This window comes from Corvus hawaiiensis, chromosome 1, assembly GCF_020740725.1.
Source record: "Corvus hawaiiensis isolate bCorHaw1 chromosome 1, bCorHaw1.pri.cur, whole genome shotgun sequence".
Lineage (NCBI taxonomy): Eukaryota > Metazoa > Chordata > Aves > Passeriformes > Corvidae > Corvus > Corvus hawaiiensis.
Genome location: NC_063213.1, coordinates 25,859,025 through 25,882,149, shown reverse-complemented (window position 1 = coordinate 25,882,149; position 23,125 = coordinate 25,859,025). Strand labels below are relative to the sequence as shown.

At 48.0% G+C, this 23,125-nt stretch overlaps 1 protein-coding gene across 4 annotated transcripts in view; it reads right to left on the bottom strand.

Moving 5' to 3' along the window:
• Positions 1-10,789, bottom strand: part of CDK13 (cyclin dependent kinase 13) — a 50,922-nt gene extending 40,133 nt beyond the window's left edge. For all 4 annotated transcript variants that reach the window (XM_048297300.1, XM_048297325.1, XM_048297310.1 and 1 more), the window contains exon 1: positions 9,579-10,789. In XM_048297300.1, the coding sequence (XP_048153257.1) occupies positions 9,579-10,789 (1,211 nt within the window). The remainder of the gene's footprint in view (positions 1-9,578) is intronic.
• Positions 10,790-23,125: the final 12,336 nt, after the last annotated feature.

Here is a 23,125-nt window from a genome sequence, read left to right as displayed (position 1 = left end):
ACACAGTTGGTGAGACACCAGGCCTGATTTTAAGACTGGTTCTGTTCCATTTTGGTACAAAATAAAACAGCTTCATTTAGCTCACTACTAAGGATAAAATGAAAAAAATCTGTTCAAGTCAGTGACAGCAAATTTGATCATCTGATCAGCAGCCATAACTAGGTAAGGAAGAGGTAGTTTTGAAAACCTAGTTTTGAAAACCTATAGAAAGTTTTCTATACTTTCTTCAGAAACAAACAAGAATTGACAGTGGATTGATGTCTGTACTTTACCAATACCAGTCAAGAGAGTCTGGGACATGAACATGAATTTATGCAAGCTCAGCTAAAAAAACCCCAAACCCAACCATCATCCATCCTGGGTTTCATACTCCACATGACAACTGCATAACTTTTTCATGTGGGAGACAGCAGATACGCATGCACGCAAATATTTCAGTCCCAGTATCTATTACGGCCCCTAGTAGCAGGTCAAAATGATAGCAGTCTAGTTATGAAATACATTGACTGATTATAATCTCTGCACTGGTTTAATTTTTCCAGGAATTTTTCATTATATATGTCAGAAAAAACTATTCTATTACCTATATATAGTACCTCTAGCATCCCAAAAGCCTTAGCAAGAATTCCTTGCTGTACCTGAACCACTGAGCTAGACTCTAGAGAATACAGCAAAAACATTAACATTTTCAGCTAAACAGACAAATCCTGAATTTTAAGTAAAAAGCAGATTTGTTGAAGTGCTAGTTATTCAAGTTACAATGATAAAATCTGCTGTTTTCATCAGCCTAATAATCCTTTCAAACACTCAACTATCCCTTTCTTTCATCTGTGTAGTTCAGAAGTCCCAACAGACCAGACAACTTATGTACAAGTTTTCACGTATAAAAATAGCACAAACCCAAAAATATGGAGACATTTACAAGCTTTCCCTCAAAAGCTTATACAGCACTCAGAGTGGAGAATAATTGCCTTATACATAATAAAACCAGCCAGCTCACTCTGTTCAGACCTAACATTTGACATAAAAGATGAAGTCACAGCAGCACAGAAATGGGCTCACACAACAGCCAGTGTCTGCCAGTTAACAGGACACTGACCACTTAGTGAGAACCTGAAAAAACACCAGGAGAGACATCTGAAGTGCACAGTCTAAATCTTCCAGCAGGACTCTAGTAAATGTGTGTGCATGCATACACATATATATAAAATGTGACATTATCTGACATTTGACACCTATTTCAGATGTAGTCAGCACCTTGTTTTTAACACAGTAAAAAGGAACAAAAGAACAGTGGCTGCAACTGTACAGACCTGCACTGCAAACAGCAAATGCACTGAACAATGCAATTCAAATTTCTCTTCCTGAAGTAAGGCAAGATCAGGAAGTTTACTAAACCTAAAGGCCACATTTCACTCTCTTAAACAAAAGCACCAGCATGTGCTGGTAACACACAAGGGGAGAGGCTACTAAGAAGCCTAAGTTACTAAGAAGGTAACTTTCCTTCTATGCTTCTTTTCCCTGTTTGCATCCTGAAGTTCTGCCCCATTTATGAGCACCTTTGCCACTAAATGCAGTAAGAGTCTTCTATCAGCATCTTGAATTCAATTCACAGAAGTGTAGATCCCTACAGAGAGGACAACTGCCACACTTCATGATACTTCTAAAATCCCTTCTGAGCCATATACAGATTTCAGTATGTTTTTATATACAGAGAGGAGAAAAAAGAAAACTAACGTGCCTGAAGACCGTAAGTATCAGCAGGATAAGTTCTAAAGCTGCTTTGTTTCTTCCCTAGATATGGCAACAAAGAAGCCTGGGAGCACAACTAGATTAGCTGCAAAGGGACATGGAAGAAATTACAATTTAGCTAGAGGTATAAAATAAAAGCAAAAAAACCCCAAACCGTTAAGACATTATCTACAAACCATGTAGACAGATTTAAAGAAGGTGATAGAAGAAGAAAACACTAGTAAGAAAGTCACCCTTCCAAACCAAAACTCTACTTTTCAGAACAAGAAAAATAATGCCTTTTTTTTCACCCTTCGAGCACAGAAAAAAAAAGTTGGTTTAGGCATCACTGTTCTTTCTTTTTCATTTTTTGGTTTTGCCTAGTACCCAACATTTCTTAAAACAAACAGGTATTCACTGTTGTTGGGGTCTCCTCTCCCCGCCGTGTAGCCCTGGGAGAGGGGCCCTGAGGGCACAGACACGGGGTTTCCCTGCCCCTGCTCAGCCTCGTTCCCATTGGTTGGTTTGTGTTCCCTGCGCGGGCAGAAGGACCCTTGGTCCCGTGACTGGAACAGTTCCTGAGCAGAGCTCCGGCCATGCGGCTGGAGAAATAAACATCTCTGAAACATCTAGCAAGAACCTGTCTGTCCTAAATATTTCCTTTCCACGGGACTCCTGGTTTGATATATGCATGTTGCAGTATCCCCACTGCAACATAATGGTAGAGAATTGTGAGCAGAACGATCCCCGATCCCTAAGCGACTGATTTGTGTGAGTAAACCCTGGAAACTTTGGGTGCCTCTTCTTGGTTTTGCTTTGCTATTCCATATCTAAACTATGGAGGAACCGTGGGAAGACTCTTGGCTCTCAAAGCCGCATATGGACATTTATCTTAAACTTGAAAAGATTCTTGAACAACGATTTGTAAATTTTAGCTTGATTCAAGCTCAAAAAGAACTGAAACACTTCCTGGCATGGTTGTTTAAGAACTTTTTCTATGTTTCTTGGGATTTAATTCTTACCAAGGGCTTTTGGAAAACCGTTTGGACACAGTTAATACTGGAGTCAAAATATATGTCGATGGAAGAATATTTTCGTGAATATTATTTAGTTACCGAGACTGTTGAGCAATGTCAGCTGTGTCCTGGCGAAGGGAAGCCTGGCGCAGGGACCGTGCGGCCCAGGCCACGTGCACCGAGCGCTCTGCGAGCAGCAGCGAGGCAGCTCCCGCGCGCGGGCGGAGCCACGTGAGCCGCAGTGTCGGTGGCGGAGCGAGGCGCGGCGGGAGCGGCGGGACCCGGCGGTGCCCACCCGGCCCCACGCAGCGCGTGGTGGAGCGAGCCCCGTGAACGCCCGACTGAGAGGGGTGGTGCGCGGGCGGCGGCTGGCGGCAGTGGCGGTGGAACGGAGCCGCGCCGAACCGAAACACGCGCTGGAGCAGGGCATGGGGGGGTCATCGCTCGGGGGCCCGGCCGAGACGTGGGTACAGCGCCTGGCAGCGGCAGCGAAGCTGTGACCAGAGGAGGCGACGCACGGAGAACTGAGCGGCGCGGCCCGGCCCGGCCCGGCCCACGCAGCCCCGAACGCGACCCCGGGAAGAGCGCGCAGGCACGAGCAGCCCCGACAATTCCAACACGGGAGCGACCAAAGGAGAGAGCAAAGACGCAGCGAGACAGAAAACAGCAGCCACTCGAAAAAAGGAAAAAATCACTGTACATAAGACCTTAGGGATAGTAAAATGGTATAATGTTAAGCAAAATTATGGTTTTATAACAAGGCGTGACAACCAGCAAGACATATTCGTGCATAGAACTGCTATTAAAAAGAATAACCCTGAAAAATGCATCCCAAGCTTGGGAGATGGAGAGGTGGTGGAATTCAAAATTGTGCTAGGTAGAAAAGGGTTACAAGCATCGCAGGTCACTGGGCCTGATGGTGTTCCTGTAAAAGGCAGTATATATGCAAAAAATCGTAGTCATGTTAGACATTGTAAGCCCTCCCTACAGTCTCCCTTTCCTAATCCCACCGTTCCCTTTTACCCTATATCCTGTTACCCCCAGTGTATTCCCAATCCGTTTTTCACCCATGGTTTCCCTCACAAAACCATGCTTTTGCCAATTATTTCCCCAAAAATCCCTTTCCAATGCCGAGTGGGGGATGAAAAGGGGGAGGGAAGAAGTTAAACCCTCTCCTGCCTCAGTTTCCCCACAAAGCATGCTCAGAGAGTTCTGTCTCCCTTCTGTCAGCCCTAAGATGTTCCACAGAATCTGTTTGGACATTTAAAGACTCAGGAGGGTGGCTTGTTTTGTTTTGAAACTGTTCTTGTTATGTTTATCCAGTTGTTTTCATTCTCCTTTTATTAAAATAAAACGGGTGAGGTGTTGGGGTCCCTCCCCTGCCGTGTAGCCCTGGGAGAGGGGCCCTGAGGGCACAGGCACGGGGTTTCCTGCCCCTGCTCAGCCTCGTTCCCATTGGTTGGTTTGTGTTCCCTGCGCGGGCAGAAGGACCCTTGGTCCCGTGACTGGAACAGTTCCTGAGCAGAGCTCCGGCCATGCGGCTGGAGAAATAAACATCTCTGAAACAGCTATCAAGAATCTGTCTGTCCGTATATATTTCCTTTCCACGGGACTCCTGGTTTGGTATATGCATGTTGCAGGATCCCCACTGCAACACATTGTTTCTCTGCTTCATACAACGTACTTAGTCACTTTATAAAAAACTACTTAAGAGATCAAAATGTTATGAATTACAGGTTTCAAAACTGTTACAATATTTCTCCTTCCTGATAGGCAACATTCTACAGCACTTCAATGGCTCACTAATATATTACCAAACAGTAAATTTACTTATTTATTTAACAAAGAAAAAAGTCTACTGATATAATACCACTTACATTTTCGATCAGAGAATGGAAGAACTTCAAATAGTAGCTTAGAGTGCTATCGTTTACTACCTTGATACTTGAAACCAGAGAGGAAAGAAAACTGTTACCCATGTCAGATTTCCAGGAATATGTTCCATTCAGTTTACACAGTTTTTCTTGCCATGCTACTTTTCTAGGTGTTTCTTTCTGTCCCCTTTCAATACCCACTTAATACAAAAAAAAAGGTACATTCTATTGACAAACCAGAATGATCATGTGTTACCTTCTCGTGTTTCTAAACTTGAAAACCTCTTTTCTTCTTAACTGCTTTAAGAGCAAGCTAAATCCATCATGATGGTGGCCAGCTACACATTACCTAACTGTAAACAATTTTACAGTTGAAATACATAAGTGTCTGTGAGCTGAACAAGCAAACTTTGTCAGTAACTTTTTGATAAGGCATAACACAAAGAGATTAAAGAGAACACGAAGGCAAAACCAAGAAACCTAACACTCCAAAGGAGGTTAAAACAAACACTGTAGCCCAGCTCTTTCTTTAACTGGCAGGTAATGCTGGACTACTGACTAAGCACTGACATCCTTCCCTGCACAGCAAGGTCATAGTGTATTTGAAAAGAGAGACCTAAATTGAATCAACTGGCTTCACTGCAAACCTTCCAAGACAGTTACAATCCCTTGCTAACATAAACCACCTTGACAAAACATTTTCGTTCATAGTACAGCTTTTCCATGTTGCTCTAGCAGGCAAACATATAGTTCATTTCTTTAAGCCATTACAGTAGTAGTACTCTTTCACTTGATACCTTATTCATTAATTTCATTTATTTCCTCTAGCCCCTAGTTCAAGGTTACATTCTACACAACTCTGCAACCAACCACCTACTCAGCTGCTTTGTATATGAAAACTACATAACCTGCCTTACTGATTCAAACTGCAAATCTTTAAAAGGATCTCAAATACATACTGGAAAGCTCTGAGCTTGGCTTTTATCTGTTTCTTGAACCTGCTTTATAACCCTCTATTTTCAAATGAGAACTTGGCCTACAAAGAAATCAACCAGCAAAAGGTCAAGTCAACTCAAAATCCATATTCTTAACACATTTGAAGTTAATTTTTTCAAATGAAATTTCCTTTTTCAAATAAGGAAAGGAGCAGCAGCAACAAGGAAAGGGAAAGGTACATGAGCAAAACACAAAGGCCAGCAATGTGCACTGGAAAAATTAGCTACTCCAAACAATGAAAACCTAGAGTGGTCCACTTAAAATTCTACAAAATACAGTTTTACTAAACAAAATTAGAGAGCTTTAAATTTAAAAAAAAAAAAAATCTATTTTCACTAATCAGGATGGGGGGCAAAGTCAAACTCTCTCTTAATCCTTTAAATTCAAAAGCAGTAGAATTACTGGAATCAAAGTTCTTTTCGTATCAGTTGATGGTACCGTACTTTCTCTATTTACTAGCTGAATATATATTTTACCGTTTTCCTATGCTTGTTGTGATTTTGCACACAAATTATCTGTATTTTGCAGAGCCTCACTAATACAGACTAGCTGCCAATACAGACTGAGATGACTCTACAGTACCAAAAAAAAAGAAATCTTGTATCTTTCCTATAAGCAACATCCATGCACATAGTAGTACTATGCTAGTAGTGCCCTACCCACTTTTATATGAGCAGATGGGTAGGTGTATCCATATTTGGAAAAATGCAATTACTCATCTATACTGCTAACTGAATTAAATGTGTGATCACATAACATATGACCTGATTCAAGTTACAAAAAATAGTTCTCTGGAAACTAGTTTAGCATGAAATTGTAGGAAGCAAGAGACTGTGTCTGCTTATTTTGTCAACCATGGGGTTTGGTTGAGAAATTTTTTTTTTAATCCAGTCATTTTACCAGTAGAGAAATAAATACCTCGTACTTTTGGAAGAATTTCCATTTTTAAAATATGCATGTACTACTTTGGAACAGCTGTGTTACCCTATACACAAGAAAATAGAGTAATACAAATCCACCAGCAGCAAGTGAAGATGATTTGTCCAACAAGTGAATACAGCTCAATCAGTTTATCCAAAACACAAATTTTTCCTGCTATTATAATGGAAAAGGCAATTAGTCTACCATTCAAAGAGAAATCACCAACTATGGAACACATATCCAGTGTCTTTGCTTCCCCTCAGAACCCACAGCCAAACAACATCACCTAAAAACAGCAAAGTCAGTACTGCAGTTCAAATCTCACAGCAGTGCACTGTTGCTGCTTCAGACGAGCAAAGCTGACTTCACTTGTTTCTCTTCAGCTGCTTACGAGAAGTTTCTCCCTAAGTAGCTCAGACACCTAGATTAAAAAATCACCACTAAACACATGGGCTTTCCAATCATGCTAGAACTGCTTCGTAATAATTTTCTACATACCCAAATAACTGGGTAATTCACATAACATTACAGAAGACATATATATGAGACATAAAACAAAAAGAGCAAAAAGACCTGCAGGCTGAAATACTCAGTCACATACAAAGTTCCTACTGTCTGAACATCATTACAGCTGGATATAAGCCCAGAATTAAGCCTTTAAATCATCCAGATGAAGAATACAGGTGCTGTAAGAAGCTGTTGCCTTCATGAAACTGTAATAGTCTATCAAGTCTAAGGCCACTGTATCATTATCAAACAGGACAGCAAAAACGTTCAACATTTTGGTTGCAGTACTACAAAGTCAAGCAAAAAGTTATTATGAAATAGTTTTGAATTGTTAAAAAAAAAAGTATAAACCCCTTTCTACTTCCCCACTGCCATTGCAATACACATTATTATCAACAGCTGTATGGAAGGAAAAAACCACTGGCTTTCATTTCTCCACAACAGGTAAACATTATGAACAACTGATTTTATCTTCACACTTTAGGTTTCTTTTGTTTTCTAAGAAAGTGGCATTTTTGCAATGAATGTCCCATTAGGACAGACCCTTCTTTCTACTTATAGAAACCTCTCCTTTTCACTCGGCCATTCCAATCCCCCTCCTGTAAACCTGATAGTCTGCATTTATTTGTCTGTAAGCAGTTAAAAACTGAATGCAAATTACAATTAAACTGTAGGGAGGAAGAAAGGCAGGGAGTCACAAAGCTAACTCCTAGAAACAGACCAGTAGGCTCAAGAAAGACTTATCACAGAGAGAATATCAAAATCAGGAGATTTAAACTCTTATGCTTCACATCACAGGTCCACTACCAACAGAAAAAAAACCCACTCCTACAAAACTCTACTACAGCCCAATCAGTCAGTGCATAAGACAGAACCCTGAACAGGGCTGTCAATCTGACTATTCCTAAACACTGAGTTATTCCTAATTGCAAACCTCACATACGTAATTCTATGCATCATTACTAGCTTTCTTATCCCAGGATAAAAGCCACTACAGAAAATAATCTGATTCCTAGGGCATTTAAATCAAACTGTGCACATAATAATTCCTGCTATGCTATTATTCAAATAATTTTGAAAGTATATTTTAACCACTTATAACAGACTCTCACAGAAGAACAGCTTGATGTTTTCAGAGCAATTACAGTGTTTTCCTCTTGAAACACCCTACTGCTTACAAAATTATTCCATACAACCACACCTCTAGACAATCACTATTTTTATCCCAAGGCACTTTGGCTTTATCTCTCCGCACAAAGTAGGACACAGCTTTGTTACTTTCCTCTTTAAACAGCATTTGATGCACACCCAGGAGAGCGGACTCTACCAAGAGCCAGTGACACACAGAACAGCTTCATCATGTTCCCTGGATACGCTACAGCACATCCCAAAGGGTGATCAACACAAAGTGCTTATTAAAAACACCAGAGAATAGTTCTCAGGCAACCCACCAGCTAATGCCTTGTACACAAAATTCTTGCCAGTGGAACAGCACATTGCTAGATACAGTTGAAATTAAAGTCCGACATGAACTTAGGCAGGTCTATAAACAATGAGGCAATAGTAAGATTCCAATACAGAAAATAAAAATCTTCAGTTATAAACACATACTAAGCAAATACATTTAAATTTCCAGTGTACTTTTCCATAGATTAAAATATTCTGAAGAGCTTTAATTCCACAACACGGTTTGCGCCTGATTAGAAAGATACAGCCCACACTTCCTCTCCATATAAAATGCAAAATGTCACACAGTGCTGACCTTTACACCCTGCACTCCCACTAACACTGAAAAAAAATTATCTGCAAGCACACATTAACTATATACACGTGCACAACTTTACTAGGAAAAGAGCCTATGCTTTTTAATAGGTTATGTAAAGCACAAGACAATGTATCAAAACTTGACACTGACTCAATTTTCTAGGATAATAGAAAGCCCAAGTCCTTCTATACACCTTTAAAAAGAAAACATTTGCAAACACAAATTGCCTGCCAGCTTGTTTTCTCTTTAGATTAGCACAAGTTAAACCAAACCCAAATATATTCAATATGCATCCTATTTTACCCGGGAACAGGATACATAGAAATCTATCACAGAACGTCTGTACTTTGTAAGCAAAGATTTAAAAATCAAAATTGGTCCTTCAGAAAATCTGTCCTCCAAGGAGCATCCTCCTTCAGTCACTCTCATCTGAAAATGTTCTCGTGCCTATTTAAAGGCCTTTTTCCAGCCAGGTGGTCTCCCACGGAGAAAAACTAGCTGCAGAAGTGTTAAACACCCGCGCCTCCCTTTCTGCCTCCCTTTCTACCCCCCAGGGAAATAGAGACAGGGCAGGAAGATCTTTGTACTTGTCCCTCTCCCCTTCCCCCCCACCCCCAAGCCTTCTGGCAGCAAAACAGCAAGAGGGAGGAATTGCTGCTGGATGCAAACCTCTACGGCCTCTCCTGCCTTCCTGCCCCAGCCATTACCCCCCTCCTCCACACACCATGCCCCCTCCCCATCCCACCTTCGCCCCGGGCCCAGACTCACCGGATAACGGGGCTGTAGGGGCTCCGCGACCGGCGCCAGCTGCTGTAGGGGCTAGGCGACACATCCCCGCCGCGCTCGTACGAGCTGTGCCGGCTGTAGCTGGGGGATCGGCGGCGGCTGTACGGGCTGAGTGGCGAGCGGGCACCCACCGGGCTGAGCGACTTGCGGCTGCGCTGGCTCTGCGAGGAGCGGTGCAGAGGAGGGCTGTCATCCCGGCCGGGGCTGGGCGACGAGCGCTGCCGCCGGTACGCCTTGGGCTCGGGTTTGTCGTCCCGGTAAGCTTTCGGAGGGTCCTTATAAGCCGACGGCGGCTCTTTGGCCGCTTTAGTCCGGCTCCGGTGTGATTTGCTCTCCCGGTCTTTTCTGCCGCTGCTGGGCGAGGCGAGGGAGCCCTTCCTACGGCCATCGCTGCCACCGCCGCTGCTGCTACTGCTCTTCAGTCCCTCCCGGTCTTGGCTCCCAGTGTGGTTGTGGCGGCTGCGGGATTTGGAGGACGAGGAGGGCTCGGATGCCCCGCGGCCCGGTGCCGCCGCCCCCTCCTGCTGCGCCTTTTCCTCTCCCCGCCGGCGATGCTCTCGGTGCCGCTCCTTGGAGCGCCCGCTGCTGCTGCGGTGCTCCCGACGGGACCGGCCGCTTCGCTCCGCCTCGCCCCGCTGCCGCTGGGTCCCACCGCCCGAGGAGGAGCCCGGGCTGCCTCCCCCGCTGCCCCCGCCGGCCGCGCCGCCGCCCAACAGTCCCTCGGACTGGGAGCTCACGTCGTCGTACTCCTCCACCAGCGTGCTCAACCCGCCGCTGCCGCGCCGCTTCTCCGCCTCCTGCGTGCCCCCGCCGCCGCCGCCGCGGCCCCGCCGCCGCTTGTGCCGGGAGCCTGAGCGCCGCTTGCCTCGCGGTCGCTTCCGCTCCCCGCCGTCCCCGCAACAGGAGGAGGCGCCGGTGGCCGCCAGGAAGAGCAGGGACTGTGGCGGCAGCGGCGGCTGCAGCAGCGGGGGCTGCAGGAGCGGTGGCTGCAGCAGCGGGAACAGCAGCGGGTGCGGGGCCGGCGGCGGCGGGGGCGGCTGCGGCTGGGCCGCGAAGCGCTTCCGTCTCCGGTGGTGCAGCCGCTTCTTGTCGGCCGCCGCTTCCACCGCCGCGCTGCCGCCGCCGCCGCCGCCGCTGCCCCAGCCCCGGCTGCCCCCGCTCCCGCCGGCCGCCGCGTCCGAGGTGCTCGGCATCGAGCTCGCTCACGGCCGAGGGCGCGGCCCAGGGAACCCGCCACCACCGCCGCGCTCAGGGCGCCATGGGGACCCGGCGGCGCCGTGCACACGCACCGGGACGGACACCCGCGGGCCGCGCCGGGTCCTCGCTCGCTCCCGCACCGCCCGCCCGCCTCACATGGGGCCGCACCGATACATACGGGGTCGGGCTGGGGCCGGGGCTGGGCGCGCTGCCCGATGCGGCGGCGGCGGCGGAGCGGCACCGGCAGCGTCCTGCAGGCCGGCGCGGCCTCTCCCGCAACACGGAAGTGTCTCCCGCCGGCGGCGGCTCCTCCTCACTTCATTCTGGGCCGCGGCCACCGCCGCGCAGGGACACAGACACCGGGAACGGGCCTCTTCCACCTCTTTCTTCAGCCACTCCCGGCAGGGCGGCTGGGTCAGGCCAGGCCGGGCCGCCCCCGGGCGAGGTGTCCGGAGCCCTGCGCGGCTCCGATCCCTGTTCTCCTGCCCGGCGGGGGCCGCACGTGTCGGGGCCGCTCCCGCGCCACCGGTACCCGGGAGTGCTCTCGCGGCCTCAGCGCCGCCGCGCGCGGGTGACACACGCACTGGGGGGGACACGGACGCGGCCCGGCGGCGCGCGGCGCATGCGCGACGCCGGAAGCGGGGGGGGGGGGGGGGGGGGAGGGAGGACGCGCCCCGCCAACCGGGCTCGGCGCCGCCGCCTTCGCCCGCATGCCCGAGAGCCGCCCTGCTCTCGCGGGACTTCACCCCTCTCTACCTCCCCCCGTCCGCGGCGGCTCTCGCGGTACTGCGCTTCTCGCGGTAACTGCGCCGGAGGCCCCGCGGCCGGCGGGAGGGGGCGGTTCTGGGCGGGGGCAGCAAAGACGGCGCTCGGCGAGAGGCGGGGAACGTGAACGAGGCCCGAGCTAGAGGTGCTTGGCTCGCCGGCCGCTCTCCTTGTCTCTCGCCCAGCGCTCTCTGGAGGCAACGGGCAGAAACCGAGGTACAGGAAGTTCCACGTGAATACGCGGAAGAACTTTTTTACTGTGTGGGTGACCGAGCAGCAAAATAGGCTGCCCAGAGAGGGTGTGGAGTGTCCCTCACTGGAGATGCTCCGGAACTATCTGGACGCAATCCTGTGCAATGTGCTCTAGGATGACCCCGCTTGAGCAGGGAGGTTGGACCAGATGACCCACTGCGGTCCCTGCGCACCTCACCCATTCTGGGAGCTGGAGCAATGCGGGCGTCGCGTCAGGCTCTGGGAAGTGGTGTAGGAAGCCCGCCGGTCCTCAGGTGGTTTTCCCTGTTTTTATTGTACGTAGGCCGTGGTTACTGACTGGGGGGCCTGAGAGAAAACCGCTTCAGTTAAAACACGTGAGTTACTCTGAAACAGTGAAGTGAAGCCACTTCACTGCTTCATGAAAAGTTTTTTTTGTTTTTTTTTTTCTGTCTTACACTACTGAAACTAAGTACGACTTAGGATATTTTACGTTTCCTTCCAAACTTACTGATTTCTGATTTCATACTCTAATGAAAGACTCAAGCTCTTTTTTTCCTTTTTCTGCCTACTCTGTCCTTTTGCCTTTTCATGGTTTTATTGAATTTCATGACTGGAGCTGCAACTGCTGACTGTGCCTCATCTCGGCTTCTTGGGCTGAGTATCTTCCATTAGGTACATCTGCTATACCATCTTGAATGTTGTGAGGGCTTTAAAAACAGGATCTATTGTCTTTCCGTAGGGATTTGATAGTTTTCTGGCCACCTTGCTATCTAATTGTTGTTAGCTAGCTTATCTAGTGTTTACATTATTTTGTAAAACACAATGCGAAAATAAAAAACCAAGGACCCCACCTGTTTTTCACTGTTGTATTTCAGCTATTTGAATTACTCTAATTGTTTTCTCTCCTTTTCTAAACCCAAGCAAAAATATTCCTCCTGTCCAGGTCCTGTGTGTCATCTGCTATCCAGCAAATCTCCTTTCACAAGTGTGTTCCAGTACTTCACCCAACTCACATTTCTTCTAAACATTGTCATCAAAGCATTCATTACGTATTTCTCTAGTTGTACACACACACAGAGGCATGTGCACTTTCCTTCAGGCTTCCTCTTATGGTGTGAGTTTCTTGGAGAACAACCAAGTCACTATTTTTGTATTCTCTAACAATGTGCCATAGGATGGTGAAGGAAGAAGCCTGATGTGCTGGCCCACCTGCCATTTCAGGAGCGAAGGTCCCTGTCCAAGAAGGATTACTCTAACCTAGGCAGTGATTGCATTCATACTTTGTGAAATTGTGGGTTTTTATCAGCATGCTGTGCCTTATGGAAATATTGTGCATCTCCCTGCTATTCTGAATAGCTTTTCTTTCCATGGTGGTCTGGAGGCTGCTCTTGGCTTTGCTGACATCCTTTGTGGCTTACCTTGTATGTGAATATTCAGCAACTATGAAGAGGTTCTCCACGGTTGTGGCAGCACACTCAGCAAAGCCAGTGCACCATCAGGCATCTCGCACATTGGAAAAAGAATAGAAACAAAACCCAGAAAGACAACAACTCTACATCACAGAGGCAGTTGTAGAGACCATGTTTAATTATACAGGGCAGATCTGGACAAAGCAACACAGACTGCAACTTCTAATTTACTCCCAAGCATTACCTGGCATTTCTGGAGGAGGGATATGTTATTTGAAAGAGTTGCATCGTTAGCAGTGGAGTGCTGGTGTTTCTGCATCTGGAGCGAGCCTCATGACTTGTCAAAGAAGCTTAACTAGAAGCTAAGCTGCTAATGACAGCAAGTTTACTCTGGAAACGAGCTGCACCAGGTTGTAGGGGGATATGCCAGTACCAATCATGTCAGCTGACAGGTGATGGCAGCATAGGATTTGACAGTGGAAACCTATCCATAGATTCCTGACATAACAAAGCAGACCTGAAACAGATTCCTTACAGAGAATAAAATCCTTCAGAAGCATTGAAGACATTGATGGCATGGTGCCAACTCTTGGATTCACAAAAAGCCAGAAAACTCAAGATGCATTACAGCTTGTTTCCACAAGGCTTAGTCTGGAAGAGCAAATAGCAGGGAGAGGAGTACCAGATTCGGTTTTGGCAGTGGCACCTGCTGTGGTGTGAGAACCATTACTCTGTAAAGATGGTTGTTCCACAACAAGCTGAAACCTTGTGCTATAGGAATGTTGGTTGCAGGTGTCACATATCTTGCAAGGTATTACTGTATGGTCAGCACATGAAAACAGTAGTAAACACAGAAAAACACACCTAGAAAGTTGCAGCCAAAATGCTATCATTTCCAAAAGTATTTTCATGCCAGCTCTAGAAACTGAGCCCTTGGAAAAGCACTTCCCTACCAACCATCCCATGGAGGAAACTTGGACTTACATAATTTAATTTTATTTAAGAAAAAAAACCCCTCAACTCATATGCTGTTTTTTATTCAAATATTTTGTTGTATCTGCACATTAGGCACATTAAGTCTGTTCTGAGCAACTGGTCATGGGTAAGGAGGAGGCTGTGCTACATGTCATGGGCAACGTTACCACTTCTTTTTTTGTTAAGGCTTTTGTACTTTCTTCCCTTTTTTTAACGTTTCTGTGTCCTGTCTTTGCCACCATGTGTAAAAAGACCTTAGCAACAACCTTCTGGTGCAGAACAAACTGTCAATCTACCAAGATAAAAAGAGATAGGTAAAGTCTTCCGTAGTTTGAGGATCTTTATTTTTCAGCAGAATTCCTCAGGGCTTGTTTGTTGACTTGGTAGGCATTTTTCCTTAAGGATGGTTTTAGTTGGTTGGGGTTCCTTTTTTTTGGGGAGTGGCGGGGGGGGAGGTGTCTGGTTTTCTCTTTCTCCTCAGCAGTAACATGTACCTAGAGTTCTTTGAAGTTTTGTTTTCAATCTTCCAGCATCAACCTGTTTTTTCTCCTAAAAGAACAACTTTCCCCAAGCACACAGAGGAATTCAAATTTCTAGCTTGCTTGGGTTTTTTTTTTTTTTTTTGCTGTTGTTTGGTTGGTTTTTTAAATAAACATGGAAGTCTTAGAAGACATTTTTACTCTCTGATGTACTGTAGGTTTTCACATATCTTCTAACCATTTTACAAAAAATAGTCTGATGTCTACATATACTGTAGTTTTTGTTACTACCTCTGTTTCTTTGCTGCAATTGTATTTGTATCTTGCCCTAAGATTGTTTATCGACTAGAGTGCAGTAATTCATGTGTCCCAAGGCCCTGTGGAAAAACTGACTAGATTAACTATATTCATGTTTGTTTTTCTCAACAAGAAGAATGTTGCAATGATCTGGGAACTCAGCTATTGGAAAAAACAGAGAAGGATAAAGACCTGTGTATTGGCTGATCAGGACACAAGTGGACTTATACAACCCATACACTTGAAGAGCTGAGAAAGATTAATGCTGTCTTTAAGTCACTGTTAGGTCACTGTTCTGATCATTCTTATTCAGAGAAAAATGAATTCACAACAGGAGCAGAAAAGGCTATGAAGGTCATCAGTGAACTGAAATCTCAGTTTCAGAGGAGACTGGCAGAGCGTGATTTGTCTAGCGTGACAAAGGCAGGAAATCACAGTGTTCTGTAAATTTAGTTTGAGGGTAGGAAAGGTGTCCCTGCCCATGGTGGAGGTGCTGGAACTACATGATCTTTAAGGTCCCTTCCAAGCCAGGCCATTCTGTGATTCTATGAAAGGAGATGAACACCTAGAAGGAAGGAATATTTGCCCTAAGAGACAGAGTTAGTGCAGGCAGTTACAAACAAACAGTCAAAGCACAGCTTTATGGCTTTTAAGCCCAATCTGAAACAGATTTATTGCCCATTGATGAGAGACAGTTGCCACTCACCCCAGCTCCTTTGGGAAGGCTATTTATGCTTCCCAAAGCCATCAGGCTAGAATTTAACTGGTTGAATTGCTTAGCAATTTCATCCATTACTCAAGCAGTTTTAGCCACGGATGGAAAGGTATATGCTGCCCTCCACAAACTCAGAGCACAGAGGACTTTCCAGATTTTTAACTACCAAGTTCACAAATATTCAGAACAATCATCTTGTTTCTCAACTCAGTATGCATTTCTTCTGCTGACCGAGCCCTGCTTAAATGTACCAAGACCTTTACTCACACAAGCATGCTGGAACCACCTGAGGGAGCAGCTTCATGTGAGGGCCTGCTTTGGATTTGCCACCAAATGCCTTGTCCCTAGAAAAAGGTATGTGACTTGTTTGAAGCCACAGTAGCTCCCTACACAAATGCTCTGGCAAACCGTTTTGAGGAAAAGTTTCCCTAGAGGTCAGCATACCAAAGAAGAAACCAGAAACTAAATTCACACTGCTTCTGCTGCAAGAAATCTGTCATCCCCCAGCTGCCCTCACAGACATTACTTCCGAGCTGCTGCTCTTGGGGCAGTTTTTAATTTTAAAAGTAAACTAAAATCATTCATGCCATTGCCCACTCAAACTTTGGGGTGAAAGCTAACATTTTTATCAACTTGATACTGCCTGGGAAGATGATACAATAACCCTAGACCTCAAGTAGAGAATTCTGTCTCAGAAATTGTGGGGGTTAACTTCTCAGAAGTGTCAAACAGCAGACAGCCTGTATGAGGTACAACAGACTGTCTCACTGCTTTATCTCTGCTTTTCCAGTAAGTGCATGAAACAATGTAATGTTTCACATGAGCAAGAGCCATTAAAGAAAACAAACAACAAAACAACACCCCTTCCCTTCCCTTCCCTTCCCTTCCCTTCCCTTCCCTTCCCTTCCCTTCCCTTCCCTTCCCTTCCCTTCCCTTCCCTTCCCTTCCCTTCCCTTCCCTTCCCTTCCCTTCCCTCCCTTTCATTTTCTCTTCCTCTTTGCTTTTCTCTTCCTCTTTCCCTACCACTGCACACTGGGGAAATCTCTGAAGACAATTCTTCCCAGCCCTGCACTAGCAGAAGGCACTGAATATCCAGAAACCTCTCCCAGCCTAGGCACTGGCTCTGTCACCTTGTGGGAAGGAGGTGTGTACTGTCTGAGGGGGGCCAGAGCTGTGGATCATCTCAAGATGATGCACACAACACAGTGTGATGTGTTTTTTTTAAACTCATCAGTGTTCAGCTAAGATAGGTTTTCACAGGATGGCAAAACACCACATCAATGACACTAGCAAGGCTCAAAGATCAAGCCTTCAGTTGGGTGAAGGATGTGCTTCTCATCTAAATGGTTGCAAACCATTTGGAAGTGAGCAATACCTGTTCATTTCCCCATTAATATTCTTTTTTGCTTCTTGTGCTCACTTTTAGAAATGTCTGGTCTGTTTTCTATGGAAGAACATACTAAAACACAAGAGCCTGAGAACAGCAGTGCTCCCTCAGAGGGAAGGTCCATCTGGCCCAATAGTCTGTCTCCAAAGTGTCCAACCACCAGTGTCGGAAGAAGAGCACATGAGCACTGAAGTCTAGTCCTGCCAGGACGTGGGGGTGCTCACAGGCCTCAGTGGCTGGGACTGGCCTCTCCTGGGACCCACATCCCCACCATCTCCTGCCAAGGGCCCAGGGGAGGTGTCCCAGCTCTGCCTGGGACCTTCAGTCTCTGCCTGAGCCCTGCTGTAGGTGTGCCCATCTCTGTTCCGTTCTCCTGGGTGGGCCTGGGACCTGCACTGCAGAGCTGCTCTCTGGGGTGGAGCCCTCAGACCTGGGTCGAACCTTGTCGTGCAACGCTCTGGGTTTAACACGGCATAACTGCTCTGTTCTATTCTATTCCCTGCACTCACCATGAGCCAAATAATGATGAGTCTGCTATTTGTGTGAAGTTCCAGGGAGTTTTTGATCCAAAAACACATTCAAGAACACATGATACACAGGTGTCTTGGGGTGACTTTATGATGTGTATCCCCAATCACTGCTCTATGCCCAGAAATTAATTTTGTGCCTTTCTGTGCCTTTAAACTGAGCCTGAGAGGGGGGAGAGGAAAAAAAAAACCGAGCAGACTTTTCAAGCGGTTGCTCAAGGACACACATACACACTCCTCTGCGTTCTTCTAACAGCAGCAAGAGCGGAGGAAGCAGCTGGCTTGCTTTTCAGCCAGCTTTCGGCCCTTTTCCTCCGGAGAGAGACGGAGAGTTGAACTTTGTTTTTCCTGGGACTTTGGTTTTTTCCCTTCCTCTTTTTCGGACTGTTTCAACATCAGAACACATCAGGAGAGTTCTCCACCGAGGCCCGGAGGTGGGCCCACCATGACCCAGCTCCAAGGAGGGGGAGAGAGACTACGGAAGGACTCTGAAATTTTCCCAGGTTTCTCTCCACAGCGAGAGATTTTATTATTTAGCATTATTATCCTCTTCCTGTGTGTTTGTTAAATAAATAGTTTTTATCTCTTTCACTTTCCTTCAAAGAAAATTTCTTTTTTTCCTGAACCTGGTGGGGGAGGGCTGGTTGTAACCTGCCTTCTATAAGAGGATATTTTCCTCCAAATTTCTCCAAACCGGCACAACAGTTTACAACTGGAAATAGGATATTATTTTAATGTTTGTTTTTCTGAATCAGTTTCAGAACTGATGCTCACAACCACTACCACAATGTGCATGTGTAGCCAGGAGCAGGCTGGTGTGTTCTTCAGTTTAGCTTGAAAAATCCTTTGTAGTCTGGAAAAGGCAAGTGACAGAGCTACGGAATGCAGCAGCAGGAATACAGGCCCAGCAGGTCCTGTCTCCTGGAGGGTGAGAGCATGAAGAATGAGAATCAGAAGCAACAACACAAAAGGTGTGTACTACCATGGGCATGTTCCAAAGTGTAACACATATCAATTACAAACACACTTTTTGCCTTCCAAGATTTGCTTCATTGCTGTGCTCCCAGGCCAGGGATGCATGAAAAGCACTCTCATGTCTGTCCTGTGCTTGTGTTGCAGGCAGGAGAACAGAAAAAGGCAGCTCTGGATGGATGCAAGAACCCCATAGGAAATGGAGCCAAGGGAAGAGCAGAGCTCAGCCCCGCTCCAAACTTGCAGTGGGCAAGAGAGCCAGAGAGAGCCAGGGCATGACTGGCGCCTTGGAGGTGTGAGGGCAGCAGGCAAGAACGGAGCCGCAGGGGCCCAGAGGAGCCCTGACAAGGGGCTGTGCCCAGTGCTATGGAGGACAAGAAGCAACCCCCAGGCCACCCTTGGGGCCCACCCTGGGAGTCTGGAAAGCTTCCTGCCCAGTGCAGGGCATGAAAGGCTAGCTTCATGGGGCATGAGCAGCAGGCAGCAACCCAGCCAGAAGGGCCTGAAGGAGCTGTGAACAGGGGTCATGCTCAGTGCTGCAGAGGAAGGCAAAACTCCCCAGGAAGTGCCAATCTGCCCTGGGGAAAAATTCCTTCCTGACCCCAGTGCTACTGATTGGCCATCCTGAGCATGGGCTCTGTAATTAACGGACCCAGTGGAAACACAAATCTCCTTAGAGAACCACATCCCATCCTGCTTGCTAACCAGAGACACCTGGACAGGACAACCCAGGGTCAGCCAGGCCAACTGCCAGTGGTACAATAGATAGAGTCTCCAAGGATGCTCAGGTAAGTCCCTGATCCAAAGAGATGGATGATTGGTTGGGTTTTTTTAACCTTTCCCTCTCATAATAAACCAGAACTCTTCTAGGGATCCTTAAAAGATCCTGCCCTTAAAAATGACAATGGCCTGGGCCCAGGGAGGGGCCAGGGGACAGTTTGGTGCTGTCCTCAGCACTGAAGGGGGTCAGTGCAGGGAAAGAACCAAGAAAAAGGTCAGACCAACACACACATCTACCTTCCCCCAACAGAGAACCGTGGATACTGGCCTCATTCATCCAGGCAGCAGGAACTTGGCTTGTAGAAGTTTCACTTCACACTGAACAGGAACGAAATTCCTGCTCAGCTGGCACTGATCGAGGTTATGTATTTTTAGGGTTCAAGAAGGTAGGGAGGATCCTGTGTTGTGCCTAGGGCTTTTTCCCTAGAAGATACTCCTGAGAAGATGGTAAAGATGAGGCAGGAAAACTCTTCTAAAAATCCCCTTCTTTCCCAGGCTGGTTTTAAGCTGTAACTCACTTGATCACTTCCCACTAGTTTTAGTAAAACATCCTAAGGAGGCAGAAAATGCCCAGCTGCAAGGCTGGCTGGAGTGACTTACAGCTCCCTGAAAGCTGCAGGCGAAGCAGCTTGGGAAGCACAGCAAGAACAGACAGACCTGCCCTTGCTTGGGTGGCCCAATCTGTGGCAAGCACTACCACAAGGGGGAGAGATTAAAACTCAGTATAGATTTTCTCTACATTTTTGACTGGTTTGCCCAAAATTGTGCTTGATGCTTATTTTTCAGTTACCTGCCCATTTTCAACTTCATTTTTGAATGGGATGAGAGCAACAGAGGGTTTTAATGGTCACTGAGCTAATGACCACACCATTGTGCCCATCAACCACAATCCAGTGGGCTGTAGGGAGGAAAAAAAATCTGAATTTAAAAACAACCATGCAAGAAGTTTGTGGAGACTGGCATGAAATGTCAGGTTGTGCTTGCCTCTGCCAGTGGTGGAGACAAGCAGTACTGTGAATAGAGAATATGGGCTGTCATCTCACAAGATTTAAAAAGGCCAACCCATGTGCCCGATGTACACAGCACCCTCCCGTCACAAAAGTGTAAAACTAACAGATAACGTGTTTCTAAAGAAGAAGTGCTTGGACTAATGACTTGAAATTATTATAAAAGCCAGAGGCATGAACAAATGATGGCACAGCATGGCCCACGCACCCCATTTTTTCTCCCGATGCCGTGTACCTGCAGGGGAGAAAGGCCTGCTATGGCAGGTTTGGAAGGCAGTCAAGGCTGTCTGCACAGAACAGCGGACTGTGACATCAGCAGTCCAAAGACTCCATGGATGGCAACCTCGGTGAGCAATGCACTGTGACCTCACATCCCTCACTGCTTATGTTTGGGCATGGGCAGAGCCTGGCCCCGACTCACTCGCGCCTGGACCTCTGGCAAGCGTGCCTGGGACGACTGGACTCCTGCAAGGTTGTTGGGAGCTGCTGTCAGCAATTCTCAGTTCTCATTTGCGAGACGTTGCCTGTTTCCTCAACCCTACCTGGTTCAGGAAGCCAAGTACTGTGGGTGGTGCTTGCAGCAGCACAGGTGAGCAGTGCAGGAAATGTGCCCATGGGGCGGCCCTGGGGTGGGCGATGGCATTTGGGGAGCTGTGAGTGTGTCCTTCTTGAGGGGCCTAGGCATTTCTTCTACCCGCCCATCTCCCCGGGACAGCAAGTGACCATTTTGCAGCGTGTCACGCCAGCAAGAGGGAGCAGCTGCTGTCCCCAGCTCTGCTGCAACACGCAAACATGGCTACGGAGACAGAGTGGAACTGCCCCATCTGCCGTGACATTCAAGGTGAAATCGCTTCTGTAACGCCCTGTGTCCATATGTTCTGCCTGGGCTGCATTGTGCGGTGGGCCAAGAGGAAACCATCGTGCCCCCTGTGCAGGCAGGCTATCAACAGCATCATCTACTCTGTTCGGTCAGAGGAAGACTTTCTGGAGATAGTTCTTCCAAGCCCCTCGGATTCATCAGCTGCTGGCCACCAGGATGAGCATGGGGCTGTGGAGCTGATGCCCAGGACTTATGTAGCTGGCTTCCCACCTGAGGTCTGGGCAGGCTTTTTCCAGGACTGCTCAGAAATCCTCGAGCCCCTGCTGCCCTGGCTGAACCAGGAAATATCGGAGCTGTTCAGAGCCAGCTGGTGGGAGGTGGCTCTGGCCCAGAGCGCCGTCGTAGTAAATTTATGCCGCTATGGGCTGAGTGAGGAGGCCTTGGTCCGGGAGCTGCACCCCTTGCTGCAGGAGGAGACGGTGGCATTTGTGCGCCGGCTCATCGACATTGCCGCTGACCGGTGCAGTGATGTGATCCTGCGGCAGATGAACCTCCTGAACTCCCATGCTGATGAGGAGGAGGAGGAGGAGGAGGAGGGAGAAGAGGAGGGTCGCACAGCCATCCCTGGTCCCTCTGCCTCCCGCCAGGGGACTCCCACCCCCATCCTGCTGGCCTCCTCCTGCAGCCCTGCAGTCTCCAACGTGGAAGCGGACAGCGGCACGTTGGAAGCCACTCTCCACGGGGGGCCCGTCCGCTCTCCATCCGCGCCTGACCCCGCAGAGCGGGAGCAGCCCCAGGAGGAGCCGGGCGGGGCAGCAGCAGTAGCAGGCCCCTCTGCCCAGGGCTGCAGCCGCAGCCCTCCCTCTCCTGGCCGGGACAGGACTGCAAAGAGGAGGGCTTCTGGCCCTCACGACTCTCCCCAGCCCCCAAAGAGGCCGTCCCGCCGGCGGTGGCACAAGCCAAGAACCCTTGTTTGTAGAAGAAGGAAATAAATTGTTGTTTTTTTGACACAGTCTCTGAGGGTTACTTTCTCCCCCTTCTCCTGGTGTCTTTTTCCTCTCCCCTCACGCCCCACTGTGGGTGGTAACTGCCTTGTTTTGGGCTTTTGGGCACGGCCATGGGCCTCTGGAGTCGCAAGGCCATATCCGCGCCATCTTCTCCTCCAAGAAATCCCGCTGCAGCTGAGGGCAGAGGGGGCAGCAGGGACCGCTGGTTTATTAGAGGAACGATGGCCTCAGCCTGCACCCAGTTCTCCTCCCTGTCCACCGACCGTCACTTTCTGCTCTGCTTTCTCGACGTTAGCCAGCGCACCCTCGCTCCCCGAAGGGCTGCCAGGGAGGCACAGAAAATGAGCAGGGACATCTGAGCCAGAGACAAGACTTGGAGTAACAGGATTTGGGGGAAGGGAAGGGAAGGGAAGGGAAGGGAAGGGAAGGGAAGGGAAGGGAAGGGAAGGGAAGGGAAGGGAAGGGAAGGGAAGGGAAGGGAAGGGAAGGGAAGGGAAGGGAAGGGAAGGGAAGGGAAGGGAAGATGGGGGGGTGAACAGGGCTGATGGTGATGCAAAGATCTAGAACATCTGAAGGCGCCCAAGGCTCTCAGCCCTTATCTGCTGAAGAGCACTGGCAAGACCACAGGGATCCCTTCAGGAGGAGCATTGCAGAGCTTTCTGCTCTCATGCTCTGCAGAGATGGGGCAGCAGCTGTAAAATACAGGGTGCAGAGATGCCACAAGAGATTCCAGTGCTTTGGAGCACCCAGTGGTGTCCTGCCAGACATGGGAAGGAATGTTGTGTGCAAGGTCTGTTAGGCTGGGGGCCTGTAGCTACTCTCACAAGCCCCTGAGATGCCTCTATGTTGAGTCAGAATATGGACATCTCCAGGATGGTTTACCAGCCTATGAGACAAGGAAGTGAAAGGTCTCACTCAAGTGCTCAGGGAATAGCTGGTCACCAGCACTGAGGTCAGGAAGGAATTTTCTCCTGGGACA